Here is a 23,952-nt window from a genome sequence, read left to right as displayed (position 1 = left end):
AGAACAGAAAACTTGTTTATCAGTTCTGGGGGCAGTGTTTGCCATAGGTAGCATCACAGGGACTCACACTGTATAAAACAGTGTGTCACAGTGAGCTACAACAAGGTTGATGTGTGGGCAGAAAATGTCACTGAAGGCTTATGCTGCAGTAAATCTAGGGTTGGTGAGGGGGTAACTCAGGGATGAACAAAGAAAGCACCTAGGATTCATCCTTACTGGTGTAAATAGCATAACAAGATATGAGGCAGCAGTACAAATATTTTTTTTTTTAATGAGTTGCCATTTAAAATGATAATAAGGTCTTACTTGGGAAAAAAAATTAAACTCAGAAAATGTTGGATAGAATAAAATTATGGAATGTTTTCACTCTGCCAGGTAAAGGTGGTTTAAGACTTTTATCTTTCTGAGAATGTCAGTACATTTGTAATCATGCACAGAGCTTGCCTCTGTGAAATGCCAAATGGTTGATCCTGGACCATGCTGAGACTGAAATAACCAGTGACAATAAAAGAGATTTATACATGGGAATGTTGAATCAGTTTTTCAATGAAACATTAACATGGGCTTTTTTTACTCATTTAAAGCTCAGTGAAATCCACCCTACATTAAGGACAACATAAAAATAGAACACTGACTTTCAGCTGGTGCAAAAGGTGGCTGAGTAAATTAGGAAATACCAGGAACAGAATTAAATCACTCATGCATGCTTTTATATAATAGTGTTTTGAGACAGCATTGGAGATTTTTATCCTCCACTGGATAAGGCAAAAATCAATCAAATAGCAAAAAGAAAAAGGGAAAATAAGTAGTGCTTTGCTAAATCTAATGATTATAAAGCAGATCTACTGCTGCCACCTTGGGTGATCACTTAATTCAGGTTGCTTAACCTGGGTTCCAAACCCTGGCACAGAGAAGTTGACATGTCCCATCCTACTGGTACAGCCTCCTCAGCCAAGGAAAGGAAGGAGTGATGCCAGTGCACTTCACCAGCTGTGCCCTCTGTGGGGCAAATCCAGCCATGCCCTTCTGAGAGCAAAAGTGGGGCTTAGAAAGAGAGGGGATTTTGGAAGCTGCAGAGAAAGAGCTCAGCATTTCCTCTACCAGTGGAAAAGGCAAAAGTAGCAGAGATCGTCTTTTATTTGGGTGCTGCAACCTCCTCCTGTCCTGCTGGAAGAAATGAGGTGGTTACCTGAAGTGCCTTTTCCATAGGGTTTGGCTGTGCTCATGAAGTGTAACAATTTCATGTCCCCTGCAAAGGTTGGTGCATGGTGGGACAGCCTCACTAGTGTGTGCCATGAAACCCCCCTAAAATTCTTATAAACTGCTCCACTTTAAACCAAGCCAACTGCTGTACAGCTAATCCCTTAGAAAATGTTCCTCAGCTGTCCTGGTGGGGATGCTCTTGTAATACCCAGCAAGAGGTGTCTCACACCTTCTGGTGCATTTGGCATCCTGGTTGGCAAAAGCTCCATGGCTGGCTAGGCCAGGCAGCCTGATCCTGTGAGGATGGCTGGCTGCTCTTCTGCAGGGTCTGGTGTGCAGATTCCTGCATTTAGGAAACAATTGTGTTTTGTCAGCCTTGCTCTCCTTTGGCGTGTTGTGATATGAACAAACTGTTCCACTTTTTTTCCTTCAGGTCTCAGATTCTTCCAGACCTTTTCTGTGGTCTGTGTGCCAAAACTACCTCAAGGGATACAGTGACAATTATGTTTTGTTTGTTCTACAAATCCTGTACAGCATCCCCTTTTAATGTATTTATATTGTGTTGTTTCATTTTGGAACAGGTTTAGAATGGAATGTAACCTATTGTCCCACAGCAGACAATCTGCATTTCCATAGATAGCATGAAATTTTCCAGTTACATCTTGATACCTCCAAGGCAATTCTGAAACAGCTTTTCTAGTGAGTGCACATGTCAGCAGCAGAGATGATGTGGGCACGCTTGCAGGGGCTGTTTCATCCTATGCTTCTCTTCCCTCTTACATAAAATTTGATCCTCCACCACTTTTCTAGGCTAAGACAAGCCAGCCTCAGGAGTCCATGGAGGAGCAGATGCCCGAGTGTGAAGTGTGTACCTGAAAACAGGGAAGGCAGTTGTTAGGTGGGACTAACCTGATGACCTGCATTTGCTGGGGGGCAGAAGGGCATTCATTAGTGTGAAAGCAACTTTTGTGGGATGCAGACTGTTTATGGAGCTGCAAAAAGTTAATTGGAAAACCCTTTTAGCTTCTTACTTCCTTCCATCCTGCTGCCCTTGCCCAAGCAGTTTGACAGCCCTGTGTACACTGAGCGCTCTGGCACCCAAAGCTCATGTTTTACAGAACAAGAAGTCTTTAAGAAGTGCTTTCGGATTTATGACACCCACAGTTTTCTCATGGTCAGAATTTAGATTGGCCCTAACAAGGAATCAAGAGCCTCCATAGAAACTGATTTTGGCCTCCAAAAGTGTTTGAATTGTTCTGATTCCTGGCACCACTTAGGAATATCTCTGTTTCTGGGTATGCTGGCTAGTGCATGTGCTTTGCAAAGGCCACTTCCCTCACACAGCTCAGTGCTATGGCAGACTGGGAGGAGATCTCTGAAGGATCCATAGAATCCAAGCACATGGACAGGGAGGTGAGATTTGAAAGAGAAAAATGGCAGGCCTAGTTTTTGGAGCAAAAGCCTCTTGTTTCTCCTGCCAAACATTTTGGAGTGGGCTTTAGTCAGTAATATTCAGATTTTCTTGAGCTACATGTGGACCAGCCCAGAGGCTGACTTCATCTCAGCCATGTTCTTGTCAGTTTATGTTCATCATCTTGGGAAACTGTCTTGTTAACTCATTTGTATTTTCATTTCATTATACTGGACTAAGGCTGAAAATATCCTGGGCTCCACAAAAACAAACTGAAAGCAAATCAAACCCAAAACATCATCCCCTCCATCTTTCTTCTTTCAGGAGCAGTGCAGTGCACCAAGGCAGAGTCACTCATGTGCCTCTCAGCTGGGCTACTTTAGTATTTTGCTGTCCTGATCTGGACCTATTATTCTTTGTGTGCAGGAGTGAGTCTTGGATGGACAACATGACTCCAAGACTGTATAGCTACCTTGTAGGGAACAGCCTGCAACTTGGGAGAGCTCTCTTGTGGGAAGAGAGGAGGTTACACTGGTCCTGATGGGCAGACCCGAGTGTCCCCTAGTGACAAGGGAGGAGTCCAGGCAGGAGTGTCATGTCCCAGAGGACGTTCTTGCCCAGGAAAAAGCAAACTAAAGCACAGCGGGTGTTTTAGATCAATCTAAAGTGAGGTGTAAACTGATGGCTGAGAGGGTTGCCAGTGCTATAAATTTGAGAAGTTCTGCCCCTCAGAATGGCTCTGCTCAAGCCTTTTGCTTGCTGCTCTTTCAGCTGGTATATGTGCATCTGTGAGGCTTTGCTGTTTGCAGGAAAAGGTCTCTGAAATAACAAAAAAGGATGTCCTACACAGAGCAGGGAGGGAAGAATCCCAGCTCTCACAGACATGTAGCCTTTAAGGCATTTGAAAGCAATGATATTTCATAAAGGAGAAACTTGGAGTAAGTGCTAAGCAGTTATTGTTTCTGGTCTTATAGATGACCCAGGAATGTGATGTTTTTACTGGCACTCAGTGAGACAGCTCTTGGTTGGGAGCTGTCCAAGGCTCCTGGCATGGCTTCGGCATTCCTGCAGATTTGACACAATGATTTTAACCAAAATCCCACATGCTTGATATAATCACTCAGTGCCTTTAGAAAGGATTTTATACCTAATATGGACAAAAAAGGGCTCTGCTTTTTCAGAGATGTGACGTGTAGTGAGCAGGTTTGGATCCAGAAATAGACTCATCTGTATTCACTTAGCTTTGGTTTTTTTTTAGTGGTCTTTATTCTAACAGGCAGGCACCTGCTGACTGTCCCAAGTCTAGAGTGCAATATTCAGGTTTAGAAGGCACAGCTACCCCTCAGTTTCTCTTGATTGTCATCTCTGTGGCATGTGAATTTCAAACACTCCACGGGGACACTGAGTACCAGTAGAGTCCAACGAAGAGACAAAGTGGAAGAGGCAGGGTAGGAGAGTCCAGTATGCTGAGGAAGTACCATTTGCTTCTCCAGGATAAACCTTTTATAGGATGGTTATAGAGGATGGTTGTCACCGTTGAGCAAGAAATGACACAGATTCACTAGAAGGTTGGTGTGTACAACAGCAGCTTTAATACGGAAAGCTCTCCTCTTTTATAGGCAGCTTTGACACATTCTACTTGATTGGCTAATTAACAAAAACATCTTTCTTACAAACAGTCCTTGAGAAGAACAGAAAAACAGAGTAGGTATACACTACCTGCAGGTTGTTTATACTAACAAGTTATCATCATTTCTCTACAACTCCTTAAAAAGTCTCACAAGTCCACTGTGAGCAAACAAATATCGTTTTCTTACTCTCTGACCAGGCAGTCACATCCACAGATGGTCTTCACAGTTTCTCTTGGGGAGGGAGGTAAGAGAGATGTGTATCATTGATTCATACTTGCCACAGTTTAAGTTACTTGAGTTTCATGTTTATCAAGAGTCAGTCTGAGGAAGTTAATGATGTACTCATGCAGCCTGCCTTGTTTAGGTTGTGAACTCCCTTTCTGTAGGTTGAGCTCTCCTTGAGCACCATGGAGTGAGGGAGTGGGGACCTAAGGCCATCATGACCTCCCTTAATGTTGCAGTTCTCTTGCAGCACACGGCCCCAGGGTGACCCCACTCCTTGTGCTGCAGCAGGAGCAGGGGACAGAGTTAGCAGAGGCATGAGTTACAGCCCTGGTTCCATGTGCTTTTATGGCGGCATGCTGGAGCCATGCTGGGAGGCAGCTCCAACAGGCTGTGATTTCCAAAGGGGATAAGGTCTATCTGTGCCTTTCGGTTTCCTGCCTTATGGAAGAAATATGATGCTTTTCCAAGAGTAGCTATTTGTTGGAGAAGCAAATAGTCAGAGATGTCACATGATGGCCAACTGTGTGGTCAGAGAGAGAAGTGCATTTCCTCATGGCTTTACATTAATGTGTAATTCCCATCTTCTCTTTGCTGTTATCAGCCCAATGGAAAAGGCCCACGCCTACCTGAAGTTTACTGTGTCATCAGCCGCCTGGGATGCTTTGATTTATTTTCTAAGGTAAGGAGATATTTTTTAATATTGCTTGTTAATTTGATTGTTTACTGAGACACATCTGCAGGGATGAGTAAGGCTAGAAGAATTCCTTCCTTTGATGGGAGATAACTATATTACAGTTGCTGTTTTGAATATTCCATCCCTATTATTTGGTTCATCAAAGAATGTATTATTACTTCTGTGACTGAGGCAGAAATTGATTCAGAAAACATCTGGGTGTCTGTATGATCTGGCTGACCAAAATTTTTTCCATTGTTTTCTACAGCCGTTCTGTACTGAGCTGTAATTCTTGGCATCCATAGTTTGGATGATGGGCCAGTACCACTTTTACTCCAACACCCTGTGGAATGATGAGGTTGAGAAAAAAGATTATTTGATATGTGAATTCTATACACTTAAAACTAGTGACACTTATTTTTTCACCCTAGGAGTCTAGGATAAAGCACAGATGATCTTTTGATTGGCCCAATTTTAATTCATTATGTTTTAATTTGCCAGAGGTTTTCACTTCAGATACGGGAAATCTCTCAGAACTTTCACAGACTTTACCTGCTAATTTTCATAGGAATAAAGTGGAAAAGAGCATGTAAATCATTGATGTTAAATAAAATCATAGCATTTATATTGTTCATATGATCTAATATTCCTAAAGAATATTATCTTTAAAGCAGATTTCAAGTTTTTCTAGATAAAACTTTAAGAACAACAGTTGGGTTACAAATAGTTAATTGCAATTTTCCTTCTGATGTCTTTCATAAAGCTCTGAAATCAAGGGTTTATAGCAGTGTCTCTTAGATGTAATATGTATCTAAACACAGATATCTGTGAGTGAAATGGAATGCATTGTTCTGGGAGGATCACCCAGCTCACTACACTCGTGGTGTGGACAGAACTCATGAGGCTTTGTTTGCTATTATGTTTTTATCTAATTTTGATAGTGCTCTATTTTACAAAGGAAGATTTGGGAGAAGGAAAAAAATAACTATCTTCCTTACAACCAAGTATCACTGCAGATGAGGTATAAGGTCAGACAACTGGCCCTCAACACAATGAATAGCTGTCTCTACCTTATACGATGAACGATGAAAGACCGTGGGATATTAAATCTTGGATATTATTTATCACAAAAACAAAAAGATTCCTCTGGTTTAAAATGTTTCTCACCCTATTTCATTAACTTTGTCTTCCACAAAGCCTTTCCTGCTCATTCACTGTTGTAATACCTATTGCTGAGTCAGACTTGAGAACCACAGATATTTTAACTTCCAGCCAGTTCATTTGGTCATGGTTTCAACAGATGTTTCTGACCATTTTATCTCTTGGGATCTCTGTTCAACTTTTATTTGGTTTAAATGCTCCTTTTATTTGTGTTGTGAAAGTCTTTGGAGCCAGACATATGACACACACATGACCCCAACTCCAGCAACAAAAAGCATCAAATAGCCAATCCTGTGGCTGCAGGAACACAAATGAGTGCTGGCAATGTGCAGGAGCAGCAAGGGACCTGGGGCACAACCCTGCTTCATTGCTGCTTCCCACTTGGGCAGCTGGTTTTGTTTGCTGAGGATGGCTGTGCTGCAAATTACATCAGGAGTGAAATCCATGTCCTCATTTATGGTTATCTGCCACTTCCAAAGGACTGGAATGCAAGTTATGTGCACAGGGCCAGCTTTGCTTTAGTTAGACCTTCATTATGTCACAGGGAGAAAGGGGAAACTGTGCACCAGTGAATGCCTCTGCTGGCATTTGGTATCACCAGCTCTCCTTACAGGTCACCAGCCTGTGCTTAAGTGTCTTTTAATGTTCTGCTTCAGTGAAAATCATTTCCAAGAGAAACAAGAGAAAATGCCTGGCTCAGGCCCATTAACTCTTGTATAGCCTTTTGCTCTGGAGTGGTGGTTAAAAGATCACCATTGCAGGTCAAACCACTAACTGCTTTGAGCCTTGCTTTCTGTCTTCTTTCGCTTTATCATCTATGTCCTCAGTCTAATGTGGGAAAACTTAGCTGTGATCTAATTTATGTTGCCCCATGTGACCAAAAAGAGAAGAACATAATAGCCTCCTCTATCTTTAAAAAGTTCCATCTGCTTATTTCAAGACTAGATTGCCTGCTGTTTCATCAAGAGAAAATGACCTTAATGCAGGCACCAGTGTGAACAGCTGGGTGTGCTTCAGGGGTGGCTCATGATCTCCAGCTCAGCACAGACTCTGACCTGAGGGACTCTTTCAGGACCCTCTGCCACTGCTGGGACCCTTTCAGGAGCTCTGTCCTGCTATCATAGTGGCAGCATTGCTTTCTGACTTTTTCCTGTCCTCTCAGTTGAAATGGAAGAGATGCTCAGTGCAGAAGAAAGATTTTCCTTGATATAAATTTCAAGAGGTACCACCGAGATGTGATGCTGACCTGGGCTGTGATCATGGGACTTGTCTTTATCTTTCTCTCTTTCAGCTCACCCTGTTGTTCAGGCATAATCCCAACAATATATAGATCCCTTTAGTCATGTTGAGTCTTCTTCCTCTTTTCCAGACTTGTTAATTCTTCCTCGCCTCTGTGTTAATAACATTCACAAACAGGCTTCATTTTGTAACAAAAAACCATGGATTGATGGTAATGAAGAAATACATGACAGAGGAAATATAAACTTAGATCTGCCATGTGTTTAAGCACATGGGTCAAAGGATGCTTCAAAAGTCTATGTGATGCTGACATGTTCTGTCTCTCTCTCACTTATGTCTTACTAATGGACCAGATCCTGGATGAGGTTGAAAGGAGAAGGGGAATATCTGCTGCCCTGGTTTATCCATTTATGAGAAGTCTGATGGAATCTCCTTTTCCTGCACCTGGAAAGACAATCAAAGTCAAAACCTTCCTTCCTGGAGCTGGAAACGAGGTAAAAAGCAACTGCAAACATTAGAAGTCAAAGCTTTACCCTTTACCACTCCAGTATCAAAACAGCGAAAGAAAAGCAGGAGGAGACAAACAGATCCTGCAGGGCTGTGAGGTGGCAAGCCCTCAAAATAAGCAGAGTATGAGCTGCACTACTCTGCAGTTCCCATTGATGATTATAAGCCAATTTATGGTTATGTATTTATTATTTTATGTTTATTAATAAGTTGTGTGTAAGAAAAGCAGCCAACACAAATGTCCCAGTGTGCCTGGCCTAGTGCAGCTCAGAGACTGCAGCATTGCTGGGCTTTATCACAGTGATAACAGGCAAGTGTGAGTTTCCCATGCTGTCTGTACCTGAGCACTTCAGCAGCTGCTTGTTATTTCAAACCTTGTTATTGCTAGTCCTGGCCATGGTAGGAGTGACCAGCAGCATTTAAATGGCTCTCTTTGGTAATAAATGCATTTTAACTGGCTCTCAAAGGAAAGTATGTAATGTAAAACTTTGTGTGCACACTATAATAGATGTCATTTCTTTTTATTCCTGACTCAAGTAGCTAGAAGCCTAGCATTAGACAACATATGCCTTACTGGAAAATGGCAGTATTGATTAAAAGGCTTTTTCAACTTGGGGCTGGCCAGCCATTTACCATGTCAAATTCTGTTCTCTGCATGCCCCTGTGTAAGAATAAGAGTAGCTCCACTCAGATGGTCAAGCATATACAGGGGATTCATTACTGAAGATAAGAATAGAATTTGTCCCAGTCAGTGAAAGCAGAGAGAAAAAACTCCCCTTTAGGGTTATTTCACCCTCCTTAGGGTTAGTTTTACAGTGCTTTTGTTATTTTTGCATTAAATTGTATTTTCTCTAAATGTAACGCCACTGACTTCAATGGAGTGGGCCTGTAATGTATGGTATGAAATGTAAAAAGTTCCTTGCATAAGTGACTTGCAAGGCATTTTAAAGTCACCTGCATTTTCTTCTGGAGAGGCAACATCTGAAAGGGTGATTGGCATAACAGGGAAAAGAGCTGACAATGCTTTTTCTGTGTGAACGTAACTGGGAGCCACGATCTGCAACTTCTCTATCCTCTGCTCAAGCTTCTGAACTCTCCCAGAGAAAAATATTGAGATAATTCCAACAAACAAACAATTCTCTTCTGGCTGAGCTTTGCTCTCTGTTGTGCTAGTGCAAACTCGTTATTTAAATGGAATGCACTGGCTTAATTAGGAACAGAATCTTGTCCTTCCATTGTGGCTCCTCTTGCCTAAACAAAGATGGTGATTAATTGGGAAGCAGACAGTGTATTTATTTGTGATGAGCAGACTGAGGCAGCAGGCTTTGCCAGGCAGCAGAAAACATCCCTGGTATTTGTAAAAGCTGCCATAACTTGCGTTGCATCGTACCCTGCAGCAAGATTTTCATGTTGGCAGGTTTGCAGTAGAATCAGCCCCTCATGATTTGGCACATAGACTTGATTTGAGCTTGCAATCCCAGTGCTAAGGAGTGGAAGTGGGCACCTTTGCTGATTGTGAGGAAGAGTTAGGCGGCATTTCCAAGGAGTCACTCCACAATTTGTTTCTTACTGCTGTTTGAAGCAGCAGCTGAATGATGGGTGTCTATACATCATACTGTTCCTGTATTTCAGGCTTTAAAAAATCAAATTTGACTTGATGCATACTGTTCTAAGAGTGGCTTTCTTTTTACAGTTGTGTGTTACTGATCACAAACAATATCACAACTAAACTGATATGAGCTCATTTTGTTTACAGTATCCTGTGATCTTGAGCACATCCTTAAAACAGTGTTTGTGAGAAATTCTGTAAGGGCTACTCCAGTTAAAACCTGATCTAGTCTGCTTGTGGAATGTGGTGTCACGTGCATGAAAACATAAAACTAGTCTAAAGCAATAACGTGATGGTGATTTTTGGACATATGGAAAGAAGATGCATGCATGTTCCTGTTAATATATATTCAGAGATTTCAACACGGCTTCGAGTTGGCCAACTTCTTCCCTTTCCCTTCTGTTTCCGCAAACTCCTCAATAGTCGTTCATTTCCTGTCTTGTGCTTCATATTTTTCTCCTTCTGTTACTCTCTTCTTCACATTATTTTTCCCTCTTCTTTTTTCTGTCCTCTGCCTTCAAGTTCCACATCTGAATATGTCAATTACAGAGTAAAAGGAAGATATAATAAAGGAATCAAGGAAAAGACATTTGAGAAAAGGAAGGAGAGGGCCTGAGGTCATGGATGAAGTATGAAAATTAGACTGTAAAGGGATGTCACAACTCATCATCTAAGACCTTGTCTTGACTCCCCAGTTAAGTATATATACATATATGTATGTATGTACATATCTTCATATGCAAAGAGAAAGATTTTAAACATTATCTAGTGAATTGCACATCACAGAAGAGTGGAAATGAAGTAAATTGGGTTTAAAGTCTTCCTGGCCTCTTAGTTGAGTCCCAGGCTTATATCTAGATGTTAATATGAATTGTTAGCCAAGCTTAGAACCCAATTTACCTTGACTTTATGGCTGTTTCAACCCTGTAAGCTTCCATCTCCAGAGTTTGATTGTTACTTGCTTCATACTCTCAACTCAGCCAAGCTTTACGTCTCTTACAGAATGTTTGGAAGGGGGAATTATGCTCCCCTTGGAGATGACAGCAGACAGTGCACACAGCTGTGTTCTGGGAAGAATGGCATGACAGGAATTGTGCAATACAGCATTTTTCTGTGCCTGCACATGAGGGGCTGGGGTCACAGTGTGTCCCCTCAGCAGGCAGGCACGGGGCAGTGCTGCAGGGCCGGGATGGGCTCTGGGCCCCCGGCAGCGCCCGGCTGGCGCAGTGCTGCTGACCCTGCTGTGTGGTGGCTGTATGCAGGTCATCGAGCTGCGGAGGCCCATGGACTCCCGCCTGGAGCATGTGGACTTCGAGTGCCTCTTCAAGTGCCTGAGCGTGCGGCAGATCATCCGCATCTTTGCCTCCCTCCTGCTCGAGCGCCGCGTCATCTTCGTGGCAGACAAGCTCAGGTGAGTGCTGCAGGCACCTAAAGCACACGAGCAGGACAGCGCTGTCTCTGGATGCAAAAGGCTTTAGGAAATGTACGGAATGGTGTTCAGATGTCAGGATCCTCTCACTGGAGGATTTAAATGTCTTTTTATATCCATAGGTGTTCTATCTTTCCCACCTGTAAAATGGCGATACAACTTCTCACCTTCTTCACAGTCAACAAATGTTTGCACAGCATTTTGATGCAATGTAGTGCCAGCAGTGTTTCTGTCAGGTTTTGGACACAGAGTACTCATAAAGGGTAGCAGAAGTTGTCACTGAGGTGCTTCACCTTGTGCTCATGCAGTGCAGGCAGGCAGGGAAGTGGGGTGCTCAGAACCCTCCTGATTTGCTCTGTGCCATACTGAGACTTTATGTTGGGGCTGTTTCAATTCCTGCCCTACCAAACCCAGCCAGTGTGAGTGTTAAACTGCTATCACAGTGCTTCCCAACTATTTAGGATATTTTTCCTAGTGCTTATGTGACCTGAAAATATTTCCTTTTGGAAACTCCATCTTGGGCTCCTTGCTAGAACCTTTGAGCACACCTTTTGCTTCCCTGCCCTTTGATTGCAATCTTTGTTCCTCTGGAGCATGAGCTCAGCCCAAGGTGTAAGGAGTGAGAGCAACAGACCACATCTCCACATGGCCTTTCCCAAGAAAATGGGAGCTCTGTGTAAGCTGCACCCCTGCCCCACAGCAAAGAAACATCCTATTTTTTAGCTGCTTCTGTAATCCATACAGAAAAGTGTGGGTAATATAAAGAAGACGTTATTTTCTGTGGCATGATACATAATAAAAAAACCAGCAAATAAAAGTAAAGCCTGTCATTTATTAGACAGGAACATCCAGCATCTTTTAAAAGGACACCAGAGGCTGTATGGGAGGTTAAAAACACAGATGGATCTACCCAAACAAACTCTGCTAAACATTTTATCAGTCCCGACCTCCTCTGAATGACCGCCAGAAACAATAGCTGCACTTAGTGGCCGCCAGTGTATATAATAGCAAAAATACTTTGCATAGTAAAAGCTTTACAACCTTTAGGGGAGAATTTCTTAAAGCTGCAGACCTTTCTCGGATTATAAAGTTACTTCCTTAGGAGTCTTTTTTGTGTCTAGAACAACAGGAAAGTTTTATTTCATTCCTTCTCCTGTCAGTAACCCTTGGTTTGAATGGCCATTTTAGATGACTTAATTTCACATAAACCTGTGATGAAAATTGTGTAACTAGTCTAGGGTTTCTGCAGTACTTTAGCAGATATATGAGTCACACCATGAATATTGGAGGAGGTAGCTCTAGAAATACTGTTGGTGTGTTCCTTCTGACTTTTCCTACAACTTTTCCTACAACATGTTTACTCACCTTATTCTGTCTGTTTCTGTTTTGCCATTCTTTCAGCACCCACAGGTCTGACTGTAATTCAGATTGAAACAGATCTGCATTCCTTCTAATGGCACAGTGATCTGAGTGGAAACTCACAGAAGTGGTACAGCAAAAGTGAGGACTCTGCTGTGCAGCTGCCAACTGTTGCTTGCTCTGGAGTTCCCATTTGCTCCTCTGTAGTGTTCTGTGGACCACAGGCACAGTCCTGCAGGGATGGCTTGCTGTGGAAAAGATCCTTAGTCATGAGGGATGACACAGCAGCTGTACCCTGGAGCATTTCCCTGGGACAGCTGGCCTAGCCAATGTCATATAATGCCCTGGGCACTGTGCAGAGAAAATCAACAATTAAACCTACTTTGATAGGCTCAAGGTAGCTTGGCCTGGAAAACAGTCATGTTGCTGATACTGAGGGCCTGTGGTAACCCAGGACTTTATCAGGCAGCCAGGGTTTTATACACATTGCAGCCCTGGCTGGGGGTTCAGGCTTGCCTATGCAATTGCCTTTCCCTGGGTAGCTGCCTAGTCCCACAGGCCTTGGAGCAGGGAATAAGAGTTCTGCTTACAGGCAGTGTGCTGCTCACCCTTTTTGGCACACAGAAATAGGGCACCAGGACCAACAGGAACCAGAAATTATACAGATCCCTTTTGGTAAACACATATCCCTACATTGTGCTCTCCTGCAGAAACTCTTCTCCAGTGAATTGTTGTTTCTGTGTGAGAGGGGGCCCTGGGATAAGGGCCATAACACAGGAGAAAAGAGAGGATTCAGATGGATCTGAGAGGCTTGGGAGGTTTTGTCGTTGCTCCTATAAGAAAGGACAGAACCTTTCTTACAAGAAAGGTTTATTGTCGTATTTACTTGGTCTCATTTGATAAGAGCATGACAAAATCGGACCTGCTGAATGTCACATGCTGGAAGCACAGCACCTCTTTCTTATCTTTTGTCTGCTCTGTCTGGGATCCCAAACACTCTGGGATGGAGACCACTTCCTGCTCTGTGTGTGCAGCAGCTCTGCTTCGTGCAGTGTGGTCCCTCTCAGCACCGGGATCTAGGAGGTACTGAAAACCAGAAACTAATAATGAGTCCTTTGACAAGAGCCTGGAGAAAATGACAGTGGATTTAAATTCAATACTTACTGAGATTTTCATGGTTTAAATAGGGATGAAGTCTAAAATGAAACACTCTGGCTTTGAGCTAGTAACTTTCTTCTTTGAACCTTTGCCTTGTCTGACATGAGTTTTGTTTATGGGCATCTTGGCTGAAACTGAAGTTTACCAGTAATGTGGAAAAAAAAGAAGTGAAATATCTCACAGGTCCACTCCGTGCCCAAAGAATGAGAGCAGGAAATTAAAATGATTTTACCAGGGTTTGATTTCTGTATGTACCCAAAACTAGCTTAGAAATAAATGATGTTTGGTTTAGGCTTGAAACAATAAGATGCAATGGGCTTTTGTGGTTGCTTGTTTCACAGGTCTTCCAGCAATAAATGATTTCACACATTATACAAGTCTGGGAAAGTCATGCCTAGTGAAGTGAGGTTCATTCAATAAGTTGTTATTTATGGTTCTTACAGTGCCCAGAATGTGCTAAAATTTAAAGTCCTTGATCTCTGCAGGAAGAGATTGTCAACACTGAGAGTGATGCTCCCAAGTAGTGAGGAAACAACAGCAAGGTTCTGAATCACAGCACTGTGAGGTTGTCCTGGTTAGATATGTGCAGTTAGGTTTGGGTATTTTTCTCCCCAGTAAGTTGATTATATATTTTTTCTGCTTGAAACTGGGTGAATAAATCCCTGCAGCTATTTGCTCACCTTCAAAAATGAATGTGAATCTGCCCGCAAACTTTCAGAATTTTGCTTTCTGTGAACAATGGAGAAGACAACAGGGAAATAATGATAAAGAAACTTGGAATAATAATAATAACAACAACTATAATAATAGTATCACAGCTCTTAAAGGAGAAATTAAGGCTCCACTTCCTTAAAAATCTGCTGAAAGCACAGCTGATGTGATATGCCTCATCCCGGCTCTAATCCCTGTCCCACTGGGAACCCCTGTTTATGTTCCCAACATTCTGCATGTTCACCCCAGTTCTGGAATAGTCTTGTGCCTGCCAGCTGCAGAGGGGGAGCTGCTCTAGTGCCATCCTCTGGGGTTTGAGAGGCAGCAGATGTAAAACCAGTGGAGCCTGGGGCTCAGGAACACTGACCTTGCTGCAGGCACAAAGGTAGCAACAGAAAATAAATAGAAAGTAAACATTGGAAGAAAAATATTTTTCTGCTTGTTTTAGTTTTATGCTGGGGAAACAAATTTGTGGACTTATTTGCTGAGGAGGTGATGTATCCATGTGTGTGAGAACAGTCTCTTTGCCTTTTCCCCTGAATGTTTGGAGAGGGGAAAGGAAGGCCCTGGACATAGCAATGCCCTTTTGTTATAACCCCATTTTTTATCTATTAAAAAACACTTTTGCTGTAATCCACTATATTGGGAAGGACTCTGAGGATATTTTGCTTACATTTCACATATGGATCCAGTCCAATGCCAGCCACAGTCAGTGGGAGTGTTTGGATGAGGCTTGTTTTTTGCTATGCATCCAAATCCTCCAGTATTCTTCTTTGGAAAACTTTTGGGGCTGTGAAATGCTTCTACAGAGCCCCTGCTCTTGTAAAAGACAAAACAACTTTTCATTGTTGTGAATTTTGGTTTTATATGTGATATTTCAGCTACTTATCAGTGAAGCAGGAGCATGGGCCTCAGGGAGAAAACCCTAACCCTGCTCCTCCCCACAGTATTTTGAACTGCAGGAGGAATCTGTCTTCCAGCACAATTGCAGAAAGTCCAGGCAGATCCCAGACCTGACCAAAGGTTACAGGCTGGAGACAGAAACACTGACTAATACAGGACAGAGCAGAAATATGTAAATAGTGGGGAAGTCATCCCACAGGCATGTCTCTGTTAACTCTGGAGCAAAGGAGGAGCAAAGTGTACTTGTATTTGAAAGGGCAAAGGCTTTCAGAACACAGCAGTGTTTCCCTATTCTCACGCACAGACATAGCTCAGGGCTGGCTCTGCTGTGCCCAGGCTGTTCAGGGAGTGGTGATGCTTCTCCTTATGTTTGAATCTGTTGCTTTGGGGCCAGGCTAGAAACTGGCAGCAAGAGCTGAGAGGTAGCCTGGTCCTTATTTCTTGGTGCCTACCTAAAAAACATCCTTTAACCTCACAGCCAAGATCATAATGATCTTGTAGCTCAAGTTAAAATATGCAAATTGAAATAAGAGATAAGTGGCAATGTTTTAGTCCAGCTCCGCATTCCAGTAGCAAGGTCAAGTGGAAAAGCAAGATAGCTAATTTCTGGGGCAGATTACTAAAGTGCAAGCTCATTCTCTATTTCCTTATTGTTCCTTTTTTTATGAAAAAAGTAGGATTTAATTCTTACAAATGAATCATGGCCATGACAGGTCTGAACAGCTTTACCAACTGCCTGGGAAAGCTCCTTTCCAATAGCTGTCATCTTGTAACACTTGTAAAGTCTGCCAACCTGCAGCTTAAAAGGTAAAAACGTGTATTAGCACAGAGAGAAGTGTGCTTGGTAAACAGACATGAGCTTTGGCCAGCAATAAAGACTTCCCTTACTTTCCCTGTCACAAAAACCTCCAGAAAAAGAAAGGTGAGAGAAATCTGACAATAAATATGTGCCAGAAACCAGCTTGTGAGGGAGAATTTACTACTGCCAGTCTCTGACTGGTCTGTACCATTTCTGAGCACAGGCTACAGGGTCTTGGTAGTTTTTAAATTATCAACTGTGCATTAAAGAAGAGTTTTGGAGATGCAGACTACTGCACCTGTGGAAAGTGTAAAAGCTCACTGATGATCTGTCTAAACCCAGGAGAAGTATGGATGGCTGACATTTCTTCTGGTGTATTTTTATCCAAAGAACTTCAAGTGCTATCTTAATACTTGTCAGGATTATTGTGCTTGTCTGGTCTGATATGAAGATAAGCCAGAGAATTTCTTTCACTAGTTTCTGCAGTGGAAGGAATGAGCCCTTGTATAATTATCCAATGTAGACAGAATTTATTCTACAGCAAAAACATCCATTTCTCATGTACGTAACCAGAGAGTTTCTGTTTCCTCCAGTGAGAGGCAGACCAGCCCCTGTTGAGGGGGCTAGCAGAGCTGTCTCCAAGATTCTTGAGAGAAATTTTGCACTTTACTCCCTCTTCTCAAGAGGTAATTACATTTTGTACCACTTGGATTACTTTCTCCAGTACTTAGATTGTGTGATGGCTGATGCCAACAAAGCAGCTGTACATGAACAGTAGGAAAATGTCTGTCAAGCAAAAGGGATAGACCAAGAAACAAAATGAACATTCAAAGTCTCTGGCTTGTTTAATATTCCACAGTCTCAGAGAAAACAACCTAATAGTGACATTTTTAATGTGCAGTAAACTCCAATGGCATTTTTAATATGCCGTGTCCCAAGAAGGGTAGAGCTTGTATTATTTTCCTTTTTTCCTTCCCTCCTCCCCTGCTTTCCAGTGGTATTTATTTATGTCACACCAGGCTTTCGCCAATGCTCTACAGTGGGAAAACATAATTTTTCCACTTCCAATTTGTGCAAAAAAATTCTCTCTCCCTTCCCCATGAAAGAAAATGGGATACAAAGACGACCATGCTGCTTGGTAATTCCCTTCTGGTTTGCTTATTGGCACAATATGGCAGTAAATTGCAACATCTTCCCAACTTGACTTTTTGCTCCTTGCAAGAGGATTTAGATTCCCTCTTTTCAGCTTTTAAATGAGATAGATTAGTGGGAGATTGTTCCGCTCCTCGTTGGTTACTACTTAGAAAAATACTTCATCTTGCTTTACAGCTGTCCTGCTGTTACCAGTGGAGCAATGACCTGGGAATCTGAAACCCCAGTGTGAGCAAGGACTGGTGGGAGCAAAGGTCCCAGTGTGGGAAGAACAAGGAGTTAACTCTCCTCTGGAGCACCTGCTCCGAGACCACTTTTGTTCTGGATTTGTGCTAACAAATTGTCCTGCAGGAAAGGGATTGGATAACTCTGTGGACACAAAGGAAAACTTCACACTTGGAAATGAAATGTTTGATTTGATTTTTCTTGCAACCACCTTACAAAGCTTGGGCAGCTACCTGATGTGTCAAAGCAATGACTTTTTTCCCCAAATCCCATTTTCTTGAAAAGGCAAGTTCTCATTCTGTAGTGCACTTTGCATGTTTCTTTCTCCAGGGGCTTTCATGTGCCTCGCTTACACATAAGCATTACAGGAGCAAAAAATAATGCCTTTGTTAATACCACATTCCCCTTTAATCAACTGTTCTCTGCTTTCTTTCAAGTTAAGTACTTCAAAGCTACTCTCTGAGAGAGGGAGAGCTCTCCTAACAGTGTTCTTCTGCTCTGCAGCTCTCAGCTCCAAGAGATGCAGCCTTGAACTCTGCATGAGCCAGGGTTGTGCTTTGCAGGTTATCTGTGAGACCCCACACTGTCACTTGGGTGTTCCCAAAAGAGGGGGCTGGTTCTGAAAATGCAGCTCTTACTGAACTAAAATCTGACAAATTATGTAATTTTTGGAGATTTTTGCAAAATTTGGATGAAAACCAAAAGAATGCCACCTGTATAGTCAGAATGAACCTGTACTTACTCCTTCTTTTATGTGTCTTAATGAGTTGTTTAATTATCAAACACTGAAAATCTGGATTACTTTATGTGACTGAAAAATCCACTGGCTTTAAAAAAAGAACCTCTGAGGGCACATCATCTTTCATGGTGTCAAACTCTGTGAAGCTGTGGGAACGTGTTCAGTCAGTGTCAGTGATGGATCCATGCTGGTAGGGTAAAACAGCCCAAACCAGGAGAGGATGTTGAAAATAAAGCTGAAGGGGATATGGCTAGACAAGAGTTTATCAATGAAGATGTTGCCCACTCAGTTTTCTTTAAAATACAAGAAGGAGGGACCAGAAAAGGAACACAGATGATGACACAAAATGTTGGGCAAGTCTGCTCCATGAACTGTACTCATTGACACTGGAGTGAGGCAAACCATGGTGCTGTGAATCAAAGTCAGGGAAAACAATTTCAGAAATAGAGTTGTAACCTTTGGTTCATCATAAAAAAGTCTCCTCCTAGGAATCATCAATAGCACAAAGGCATTGCTGTCTGTGCTCTCCATAACTCACCTTCAGTAGTCACTGGACCTGTCCCAAAATTAAGTGCGTCACTGGTGCCCCACTGATAAGGAGCTGCAGCATTGCTTTTGCCAAACAGGTGAGGATATACTGGGATTCCTTCTGAGAGTTTTACAAGCTTGGCTGTTCTCCTCCTGCCCTGTAGAAAGCACCACATAAAACCTGAAGTGTGACTTGTTACTTGTAAAAGAAGGTTTGGGTTTAGCTCCTTTGCATGGGCCAAAACTGCCATTTAAGTGGTGTGAAGGTTAAACAGCTCCCCTCTTTGAGCTGTAAGCATAGTTAAAAGATTTTGCAAAGGACAATAACTGATAATTGGCCTGATGTGATGTGGAAAATATGCATTTCCTCCTCAGTCTCAATGCCCCCTTCTCCTGCCAGTGTTATCACTTGTTTGCATTCCATGAGATATCACAAAGGTCACTTGCAGCAAAGATGTCAGAATTCAAATTGGGGAAGCCACTGTGGTTGGACTCTGCCCTTCACCCTGGCAAAAGCAAAGTTTGGTTCTCACTTCTGCATCAGGCTGCTGCTTGCCAGGTGTGGGGAGCGTGGATGGACCTGGAGGCCGAGGGCACAGGGTGCCAGGGCAGCACTGCTGGCTTGGCAAAGCAATCACCCACCCTAGGAACTGTTCATTTGTTGAGCAAGATTCTTGCTTTGCCAAGCTCCTGTACAGAGTGAGGGATTTTCACCTGCTTCTGGACTGAGCTGTTACCTCACTGCTGGAAATACATGTGGATATATGTTAAGTCTGGGTGATAGATGTTGCAGCCTATAACAGACAGGGGACATCTGCTGTTTGTGCTTTAGGGAGCTCTTCACCCTGTGCCTGTGCCAAAGGTAGCAATAATTCTTGCAGTGTGAATGATGATTAAGTTGTGAAATGTTCAAAACTGGCTGCTAAATCTGAGATGGGCCAAATGGACCTGCCTCACCATGATACTCACATGAATTGTACGTGTTCCCATCCATCATCACATTTACTGGAGAATTCCTAATTTTATTCAAACATTAGGAGGAGAGCCTTCCATTGGCAGGTCTCCTGTGCCATCAAGAGAAAAAGCAACCTAAAATATGCACAGATTTGTCCATGTTTCCTGAAAAGAAGGATATTAGGTACTGATCAGAGATACAGTATTAGCTGCATACTTTAGGCCAACTACTAAAAACCTCAGGTGGTGACTCTTACTTCACCTCATATTAAGTGTTGGCTGTATAAAATAAATCACAATGCAAAATATTACTCTGGCTTTTACAGCCCAAACTCATGTAATTTTCCATGTAATATGAACCCAGTATTTTGGTTTTAAACATCTTATTGATTACTGTAGAGAAATCAGATTTATTAACAGGAAATTCAGCAACTCCAGAACTCTCTTTTAGGTCACATATGCGACCACTCCATCCTAAACTTCCTGCAGACACCCAGATTTTCACAGATTCACTTGAAGGTCAGGTGAGGAGAAGTGCTTGGTAGCAGCAAGGTAGTCCTCCTCCCTGTGTATCTCTACACAGCGTTGGACCCTTTACAGAAGGATTCTGCCACAGGGAATTCTCAATCCAGGACGTTAAAATCTAATTATTTGACTTTAAAAATAAATTATATTCTTAAAATTAAAAAACGTATTAATAATACATTAACATAAAACTACAATATTTATTACCTTTAAAAATTACAGTCTCTAGTTCAAAACCACCTTAGAAAGGCTTGAGGGAACCTCTGTAGTTTGCCCAGCCCCTGAAGGGCTTCTAGAAAAGTAAAAAATTATTCAAATTTCCAAAGCTTCAACATGCCTTGCTGATGAGAGGCAGCCTCTGCAGCAGCCTCTCCTATATCAGTGAGGGAACTTGTGGTTCAGAAGGTGTTATCATGTCTTGAGGGCTGGTCTGATTAAAACAGAAGTGGAAAATAAAGGTCTTTGAGGTTCATTTCGGCAAAGTATTTCAGCACAGTGAAAGTAAATTAAAGCTGAAGCTTCTGCTGAAATAGTGTGTTGAATCAAAGCCTAAAACTGAAATTTGCCTGTCCCCTCATGCTTTAATTGGTGAGGTGAGGCATGACCTGATTGTAACTCCTGCTGCTCTGTAATCATTGGAAATAATTATTTTATTAGTGCCCAGATAATTTACTGGATTAGAATTAATTTGAGTCAAACAAAAATATGTTAAACCCAAATTCTGATGTTTGTATTGGTCATAATCTTTTTCCTCTCAAGGACAGGTAAATGTATTTGTTGTGGAGGAAACTTTTCAGTTTGAGAATTATTTCTGATAAAACTGTGGGTTTGTGTCTGTCTGCTTAGCAGCAGTGGCTGAAGTGTAGAGCACTGGTTATATTTGATCTCCATCTGTGCCTTGAGCTTCTGTCACCTTCAGCTGTCTGGGTGTGTGACCTTCCCTCCTGCAGCTGCAGCCCCTCTCAGCATCTCTGGTAGTGACAGAGGAGGGGCAATTGGCATCAGACAACCCCACGTCCTTCCACCTGCCTATAGCAACAGGGAGGAACAAGTTTCACCTTGGGACCTCATAAGTTTGGCTGCATGTGTGTGATAGCTTTAGTCACGTTCAGATGGTTTTCCCTGGTCCTTGCATTGTTCAGCCCAGCCAGTCACTGTCTTGTCCCTTAATTTTACATCCCAGCCCCTTTGCCCTCAGTTTCCTTTTCACTTGCTCATCAGGCTCATTTTGTCTGCCTCTCCTCCCAGTTCTACCCCCCAGATCTTAATTTTACCTCCTTGCATTTCATTCAGCCTCTTCCCAGCCTTCCTTTCCTTTTCTGCTCTTCCCTTCCCTCAGGATCCCTGCAGGAAGAAGATAATCTTTTTCTCCCAGAGGAGCCTTCATTTCTCAGTGTAGCCCAAGGCTACAGAAGGAGGTCTTGCTTAGTGCTAACAATTTATTCTGAAGAAATTAGCCGCTAAATAAGGCTCTTTCTAGTATGCACAAAAAAATATTGTTTTAAGATGGCTTCTAATACAGCTAAATCAGAGTGAGTTTAGACATCACTAGGTAGGAGTCCTTGGCACACAGGGCACTACCTCCTTCACAAAAAAGTGCAGCAAAGATGTTTACTATAACAAAATAATGTATCATTTTATTTGGTTTTGGAATCAAACTGATCTGATGTCAAGCAAGGGGGAATTGCATCAGTTGATCTCCTGAGGTGTCTTCCTACCTGAATTACTTTGATTCTATATAACTTTGCTTTAAATTGGAAACCAAAATGGTTATCCAGAGGCAGACCCACAAACTCAAAGCACAAGCACACAAGCTCAAAAATATCAGCGAAAACAAGTCAAAATTTGAATCAATATCATGTGAAAATAGTGCCTTACAAATGGAAGCAATCCTACAAATAGGGAGGTATCCCACAGCCACCAGGAATTGCAGGCCTTAAGGGGTAGTTCTTCTTGTTCAAAAAGCTGCAAAAACGTGCAATTTTTTTTATTTGAGTCAAAAGACAGGCATTGAAGATTTTTTTTCCCCTATTAAACATCCTAGCAGTGGTAACAGAGAAACAGCAATGATTTTCTATAGGAAGAATTTGTATCTGTCATGTCTGATAGTTTTATACTGGCTGGAAAACTGGAGATGTCCCGCACCATTACAGCAAATGAACTATTGAATTCTTATTTTATTCCTCTCTGCCCTTTTTGGTGAGTAGCTGGTGTATGCAGGTTAACAAAAAATGTATTCTCACAGCACAGAACCGCAGGAATGAAGGACAAACCGTTGATGTGGGGGCTCAGGGGGCCTCAGGAGCAGAGCACCTGGGGGTCAGGGGGAGTCCTGGAGCTGAGCACCCACACTTTGGTACAGGAAGAAAGCAGTAACATGTCCCCATTGTTAAGCAGCTTTTCTAGGGCCAGGGATTGCTTCAAAAGCTGACCTGCAGGAATGCTGCAGGAGCTCACTACAGACAGCTGGAGTTTGGAGACTGTCACTTCTGACACTTAGAAGTTTTCATTTGTATCTTGTCCCTGATGCTATTACTTAGTCTTATCAACCTGATTAATAATGCTGCTCTTATTTATTCTTATGCACCCAGAGAAACCTTTACTTTTTCAGAGCCTTAGAGTGCACTGCATCTGGCACAGCACAGTACTGCTCTGAATTACTGGCAGCACAGCAACAGCAGTGCTGCCTACACTCCATCTCCACCCAAAGTATATCAGGCTGCCACGGTTTTTACTTCCACTTGCCCTTTACTTGATGCTTTTCAAGTTTTCTACTTTGTCCTTTCCACCTCTGCAGCCTGTATGTGTTGGATGGGAGATGGGCTGAGCCCTTGGCTTGTAGCCTCTCCCCAGAGTCCTTTACAGAGTCCTCTGCAAACCTCTCAGTCTATTTTATTTTGCAGAGTTGTTGCAGACCTCTGTCTCTGTCAGAGACTGGAGTTAATCTCCAGGATCAGGAGGTGCATGGAAGGGTCTAGAAGGGAAGTGTCAGGGATCTGTTTTTGCTACACAGTTCATCAGTGGCCCAAGGGTAGGAGCTGTCCCAGAAAAGCAGGGCCATGGCCTGTGATGAGGAGCCATCTGGGTGTATAATACCCATGTGAGTCAAGGGATTACACCTGGGAAGGACAGAGACTCCAGACTCCAACCTTAAGTGGGAGGAAGCTCTCCTGAGCAGACAAGGGATGTGTGTCAGGAAGGTAACTGGGTCTCAAAGTGCTTGTGGGCTAGAGCATCAATGTGTCAACAGGGCAGATGAAAGACTTCAGCAAATGTGGACAGAGCAACATCATTTAGTCAGCAGGGAGAGGATCATAAAAAGGCTGTGGAAAAGTAAACAGTGGAAAAACTTTTTTGTGAATTTACATTTTTGGCTATGTTTCTCAATGTGAGGAAGCGGGGAGCCCAGATTTGGTGAGTTGGTCCTAGTCCAGGGCATGGTCCTGAGCCCTGGCACAGCACAGAGCTGGCACCAGCCTGGGGTGACAGAGCTGCTGGGTGGCTTGGCCATGCATGTAAGGGGTGGCCTCCCTCCCCTCCTGGCTGAGGAAGCTTGTCTGTCCCTCAGAGGAAGTGGAGGAAGGAAAGGCATATTCTTGCCTTCTCCTTCAATGGAAATGCCAAACTGACTGTGGAGGTGCATGTCAATAGTGAGGACAAATCAGCAAGTGGTTGTCTGTGCTAGAGGCTTAATCCTGGATTTGGGAGATGCTCAGTGTGTGAAGCTCCCCTGGGTCTGTGAGAAGTTCTAGGTGTGGAGGGAGGAGTGGGAAGGAATATAATTGTTGGCTATTGTTAGAAAGAAAAGTGA

The 23,952-nt window shown here is 42.8% G+C and overlaps 1 protein-coding gene across 6 annotated transcripts in view; it reads left to right on the top strand.

The window, feature by feature from the left end:
• Positions 1-23,952, top strand: part of DENND2B (DENN domain containing 2B) — a 151,770-nt gene that overhangs the window by 119,307 nt on the left and 8,511 nt on the right. For 5 of the 6 annotated variants that reach the window (XR_008431321.1, XM_053944692.1, XM_053944691.1 and 2 more), the window contains 3 exons: positions 5,072-5,149; positions 7,897-8,037; positions 10,922-11,070. Coding sequence is in view for 5 of the 6 variants with exons in the window: in XM_053944692.1 (XP_053800667.1) it covers positions 5,072-5,149; positions 7,897-8,037; positions 10,922-11,070 (368 nt within the window). In the remaining variant the exon portion in view is untranslated. Of the gene's footprint in view, positions 1-5,071; positions 5,150-7,896; positions 8,038-10,921; positions 11,071-12,489; positions 12,565-23,952 lie in introns of those variants that run through there. The other variant, XM_053944689.1, reaches the window with a different exon arrangement.

The sequence above is a fragment of the Vidua chalybeata genome, chromosome 6 (genome assembly GCF_026979565.1).
Source record: "Vidua chalybeata isolate OUT-0048 chromosome 6, bVidCha1 merged haplotype, whole genome shotgun sequence".
NCBI classification, from domain to species: Eukaryota; Metazoa; Chordata; class Aves; order Passeriformes; family Viduidae; genus Vidua; species Vidua chalybeata.
Note: the sequence above shows the minus strand (reverse complement) of the source record. Positions and strands in the feature narration are given on the sequence as shown.